This window comes from Ascidiella aspersa, chromosome 9, assembly GCF_963924565.1.
Source record: "Ascidiella aspersa chromosome 9, kaAscAspe10.2, whole genome shotgun sequence".
Lineage (NCBI taxonomy): Eukaryota > Metazoa > Chordata > Ascidiacea > Phlebobranchia > Ascidiidae > Ascidiella > Ascidiella aspersa.
In genome coordinates this window covers 22,341,866-22,347,865 of record NC_139455.1, presented here as the reverse complement: position 1 = coordinate 22,347,865, position 6,000 = coordinate 22,341,866, and the positions used below count along the sequence as shown (strand labels likewise).

The 6,000-nt window shown below is 36.9% G+C and overlaps 1 protein-coding gene across 1 annotated transcript; it reads left to right on the top strand.

Annotated features, from left to right (window-relative positions):
* The first annotated feature begins 1,091 nt into the window (after positions 1-1,091).
* Positions 1,092-3,939, top strand: LOC146133619 (5'-nucleotidase domain-containing protein 3-like). Its single transcript, XM_083396884.1, has 2 exons — positions 1,092-2,466; positions 3,093-3,939. Exons 1-2 carry the CDS (start codon positions 1,165-1,167, stop codon positions 3,420-3,422), a joined length of 1,632 nt encoding a protein of 543 aa, XP_083253010.1. The 5' UTR covers positions 1,092-1,164; the 3' UTR covers positions 3,423-3,939.
* The last annotated feature ends 2,061 nt before the right edge of the window (positions 3,940-6,000 follow it).

The following is a 6,000-nucleotide window of genomic DNA, read 5'->3' as shown; positions in this document are numbered from 1 at the left end:
ATTAAAGGCGTTAGTGTTTTTAACACGGCTATTGGAACTTTGGGATTGATTGCAAATTAGGAAATCTGCAGCTATGGTTTCAGTTTAGATCTATTTAGTTACGATATTCTTCCCGATAGGGATAAAAGGTTGCTGCATTAGCTGAATTAAAAGCTAGCTTTTATCCTTACCCGTCGTTCGAACTGGTTATGTAACACTTCGGTTGCAACATTTTAGTTCTGAGTCGGCTTTATACGGGATTTTTTTGCCTGTGTGCTGCAACATCAGAAGACTAAGCAAACTGAATTGCGATTTATGTAGTGAGCGTATCTTTACAATGCGTTGAAGCTAATTTACCTTGACTGATGTTAAGTTTTCAGCGTTTTGTTTCGAACCCGGCGCTGCCTAGAGTTTATTTCGACCACTGCGCCATACATGAGCAATCTCAGCACGCGTTCTTCACGTGACTTAAATTGCTAACACGCGTTGCTCGCGAAGCCTATTGTTGTTAGCGTTCCATATGCTCAGCTGGAGAACAGTGGTCGCGCTTTTCCTAGAAATAGATACACAAACGCTAGTTTACGCGTATTTGTTTTATTAGTTATTGCTGAATTTCATTGTAGATAAAAAAAAAACTTGCCATGCTAACAACTAAAGATGTCTAATAATATCAGACCTATAGTTCAATACTATTCGATACAACTCCAGTAGTGTCGGTATCGATTCATAGGCCAAGGATGTCAGCTATAGAAAGCAATTTATTCAGCATTTTCTGCAGTAAAGAAGTCCTAATTTACATTGTTTGGTTTAGATCGGTAATAAATAAATAGCCAAACTACTGCCTAAAATGTGAAGTATTGGTGTCAAAAAACAACAATATGTTAGAACATTCCTTTTTATTATTTGTTGTAATTAGCAAATTGCATATAAAGGTTGAATCTGTATTCAAAATCTTGAATGCCAAATCCGAAAAGTTGGTCCTGCACACTTGAGATTTTAGCAAAACATGCTATAAAAGCAAATGGGCTAATGTAACTCTACTTAGGTCTGTAGCAATATCTTACAATTAAACCATACACAACATAACATTAAGGATTTTTTCTTTAGCAACAAATACCCAGAAAGTTAGTTTTAAGCAATAGCCACCCTTGCTGCTTAGCAGGGGGTTTGTAAATTGTCGCTGCCATGACTCTCTGTTTCCGATCTTGCCGCACAATCCACAAGCTTTTGAGTCAATGCCGACCAGCGGTTGTTCACAAACAAAGTTTTAGTGCCGGGTCTAGCGTCTCATATTTAAGCGATGTTTCAAACTTTTCCAATTTTGACTTTATGGAAACAAGATACGAAGACTTAAAGCGACTTATCCATGATACCCACGAGCAAGTATTTCATGTTGACGATAAAGGAATCTTTGCAATTAATCAACTCAACCTGGGTGAGGTAAAAGTTTACGGCTTTGACTATGACTACACCTTGGCCCAGTACTCTGACTCAATGCAACGCTTTATTTACACGGCTGCGACCAAAATCCTAGTGGAAAAATTTCACTTCCCAAAAGATCTCCTCGAGCTGAGTTACATTCCTGATTTCTGCATTCGTGGACTTCATTACGACATTCCGCGGAGCCTTCTGATGAAAGTGGACAGCTGCAATGTTGTACAGCTGGGCACTGTGCACAAAGGCCTACAAAAGCTGCACAACGATGAGGTTATGACACTTTTCAATGGATCAAGACACATTCCTAAACATATTATCGACCAATCTTACGCCGGAGGTGACTCTATCAGACAACTTATGGATATCTTTGCGATGCCTGAAATGATGCTTCTTGCCAACGTGGTGGAGTACTTTACTTCATCTGGGATTGTTTACGAGCCTCGCATTTTGTTTGAAAGTATCCAAAGCGCCGTTCGATTGGTGCACGTTTCCGGTTTACTGGTGAATGAAGTATCATCGAGAATTGATGAATACTTAGTGAAGAATTCTCTCCGAGATCTAATGAGCTACCTGATCAACAGTGACAAAAAACTTTTCCTAATCACAAACAGTGGATTTAAGTTCGTCAACATCGGAATGACACATCTAATTGGACCAGATTGGAGGGATTGCTTTGACGTGGTTGTCGTTGATGCCAAAAAGCCGCGATTCTTTCACTACAAAACCCGCCCCTTTAAGAGAGTCTTATTCAATGGTCCTTCTGCTGAACAGGTGTCTTGGGAAGCAATCGAAACGTTCCGACCGGGCGAAGTTTACTGCGAAGGTTGTGTTGGGGAGCTGATGCGATTGTCTGGTTGGGCTGGTAACGAAGTGCTCTACTTTGGTGACCAAATTTATGCCGATTTATCCGACCCCACCTACTCGTATGGCTGGAGAACAGGGGCTGTTATACCGGAGCTCGAAGAAGAAATTAAAATCATAAACTCGGACATGTTCGGAAAATCGGTTCTGTGGTTGCAAACTCTTGAGAGATTACTTGAGAGAATGCAGGTAAGAATAAAAACTATGGCGGTTACTTTCCTGATAGCCTTATGTTTGTAATGGAAATTTTTATTATTTTTTTCATAACTATATATATTTTAAATAACTATATATTTACAAAGTTTTAAAATGTGTGATCTAAATACCATAACCTAAGTCAATTTATGAAACAATTTTGAATTCCTATGGTTAAATGTACATAAAAAATTGTGATATCTTGTTTAATAAATCTTCATAAAATAATTGTTGTATACTTTGGTCTTTTTTGACCTAAAATTAAACTATTCTGTATAGATGCAAATGCTACTATTACCCACAGACAAAATTTTGAAACTTAGTGAGGGGCTGCATCTGGCCTGTCGGCCTGTTGTTACCAACATAAAGATTTATTGTGTTTGACTAAGTTATTAGTTTTTTGAATAGCCAATTATATCTCACCTAACTTCGCTGGTATTTACTGTCTTATATAAAATTTGTGTATGTTTTAATCGTTATTAAAAGTGTTTTATATTTATGCTTGTTTGTTTTTTTATTAAATTCTATATATTTTAGTTGGTATTTTTAGTGCTTATTTTATTTTATAATTTAATATCCATACTTCATCCACTAAAAACTTTTAACACTTGCTTTGTTAGGTATACAGAGATGCTGAAAGCCAAAAACTGATTCAAGATTGGTTGGCTGAAAGAAATCAGCTCAAAAGTGTCGTCAAGGAGATATTCAATCCTCATTTCGGTTCAGTTTTCCGATCCCATCTTTCCCCTTCTTTCTTTGCCGGTCGTTTGTGCCGCATCGCTGACCTTTATACGTCGTCCGTTAACAACCTGGTGCACTATTACCCAAACCACTTTTTCTTTCCGCTGAGGGGCGTTTTGCCGCATGAAAATATCATAAGCCTGGCTTACCAGCACGACGGCTTTGATTACGCAATTGAACAAGCTTTGAAGGATAAGAGAGACCCCTAGGGTGCAAGTTATAATCCTGTTATTTGCAGATCGTATGAATTGTGCGTTTACCCACCAATAAGACGCCCAAGGTGCAAATGTTGTCACTATTGTTAATTTTCGTTATTTTGCTTGAATATCAAAGTACACACCATACTTGCCAAGTTTGTTTGACATCTCTATCTCAAGATCTCGTTTTTTCAAATGTTATTTGGATAAATACCAGAAGCCAACATTTTATTTAGGCATGCCAAGAAACAAAAAAATGCCTACTACGATCAAGCCAACTGGCATTTAACAGTTGTTATCTGTTGTTTTATAACTTTCTTTCATATTTGTGTTTAAAACAAAGTGTGTTATAAAACGAAAAGCAAAAAGCATAATTTTTGAAATTTAACAAATAAATAGTTGTTATTCAAAATAACTCCTTTTTATGAAGCTCTTCAAACGTTATGTGTATTGTTGAAGTCTATATTGTTTTATTTATTGTTGTGTTGTTTATTTGCAACTAAAATATTAAAACGAATAAACGCAATTTTTTAACAAACCTAAAAATTTTAACAAAAGTGATTTTGAGACTCTTATTTTTATTTAAACTGGGTAAGTTAGTATCAAATAAAACAACGTCTATTTTACAACAAAAATGTAGTTGAATAAATAAAAAAGTTTAAATTTGATAGAAATTTTTGTTCTAACAATCGCCTCGTCCCACTGTGTAAAAACTATTAAAGTCCATTTCTTCTGTCTTTTTTATTTTTTTTTTACTTGGCACCGTTTGCAAATTAATTGACCTGAAACGTTAATCAAATACGATCGTAAATAGTTTTTCATTGTCTTGCAGGTTTTTGCAAATGTCGTCTGCAAAAACGCTAAATAACCTCAACTAAAACAGGCAAATGGTTTGTCAGGAATTTTAACAGAAAATGAAACATTGCTTAAAATTAGATGCGAATTTGTAAGTCAAATTTGTTTTCTTTGTGTGGGAAAAAATACTATTCTTCAGTATTAGTACTTATACATACACTTTTTTTATAAACTGTGAGTGAATGGTTATGGCAGCGTTAAAAGACTTGCAGCCAGGGCCAGGGGAGGTGTACGAGGTCGCGGTCACTATATTTTTTGCCTATTTTAATTACCGGTACTTAAAAACCGAAATTTGGAATCTAAACTAGTTTTATTTGCTGCTGCGCCCTCAATAAATAGCAGTAATGTATTTTGGTTGGGAATTCGAGAGTTTTGGACGATTTCCAAAATTGGATTCGCACTAATTTTATGGACCCGAAAATATAACAAAACTACACCAATTATTTTGGGGTGATTAGGTAGGAAAATAATTGGTGTAGTTTTGTTATATTTTATTGGTGTAGTTTTGTTATTACGAATTTAGTAGGAAAACATTCACCAGGGATTTACAAAATTTCTACGGGTCCTTTTTATTTCTTGACCGTTTTGCCAGTCTTGGTTTTGCAGAAACGAAAAAAAGTTTTTAGTTCTGATTTTCTACACACATTTTTTAAGCGAAGTATGAAATGTGGGGGTAGGGCACGCGACCTAATAAGAAATGGCACGCTTTTTCTTTTTTAAAGCGCTATTAATATTAGAAAGAATTATTACGAAACTTTTGCAGGGAAGAAGTTATAAGACAAAAATTGGCACGCCGGCGTGTTTGAGTTGGACACCCCTGGTCTACAGCCTGTATTTTGCCGATTTACTTGAGTAAATACGGTGGAACTCAGCAATCCGCTCATAGGGTTGTCATATCTTCCACTCACAATACATGGTTGGAAAATATCCGCCAAATGCTATTCAGCCTTTACAATTTACAGTTGGTGGTTATCAGTCAAGAGTTGGTACTGCGCATGCGCACGTGACAGTCGGGTAGTTTTACGTGGTCTTCTTTACTCTATAGTCCCACCCCACCGTCAGAAATCAGTGCAGTTCTAAGCAAAAAGGTCTACGACAATCAGTGCATTCAAAGAATCAAAAAGTCCGACTTTTAGACTTTGAGGTCTTGGACAATGCACTAATTTGCATTAACAAATGTGCATAAGAAGATTAAGTTTAACAATACTTGACCCAACCAAACCCAAACGCTAACCAGCGCCCTAACCCAAATAATGTGCGATAATTTAATAATTATAACGCTTCAGGCCCCAATACCTCAATTTGTGACGTAATAATCTTAAATACAATGGACGAGAAACCATCTTATGCCCATCCGAGTTTGGGCTTTTTTCCCCAGCATTTAAAGAATTATTAAAATAACGCACATTATTATCTGCGCCGGGAGTTTACCTAAAGGTCCAAATCAGTGCATTGCCAGGACCTCAAGGTCTAACAGTCTAGACTTTTCTGCCATTGGATGCCCTGATTGTCGTAGACCTTTTTGCTTAGAAATGCACTGATTTCTAACGGATCGGGTGATAGTCCGGAGTCCAACTCCAGCAAAAAAAACTGAACTAAGTCCGTCGAGTCCCGATCCCGAATCCGCAGCATTGTGCCTTAGATTTAAAATTTAGACAAGCCATCTCGCACTTAAGCAACAACACGAGACGTATAATAAATTCGCGGGCTGCCTTAACACGTAGCCTTATATACG

Excerpts from the sequence above, each read along its gene's own strand:
- LOC146133619 (XM_083396884.1), top strand. The coding sequence starts at position 1,165 with ATGACTCTCTGTTTCCGATCTTGCCGCACAATCCACAAGCTTTTGAGT. Across the intron at positions 2,467-3,092 it reads GATTACTTGAGAGAATGCAG|GTATACAGAGATGCTGAAAG; the intron begins GTAAGAATAAAA and ends TTGCTTTGTTAG.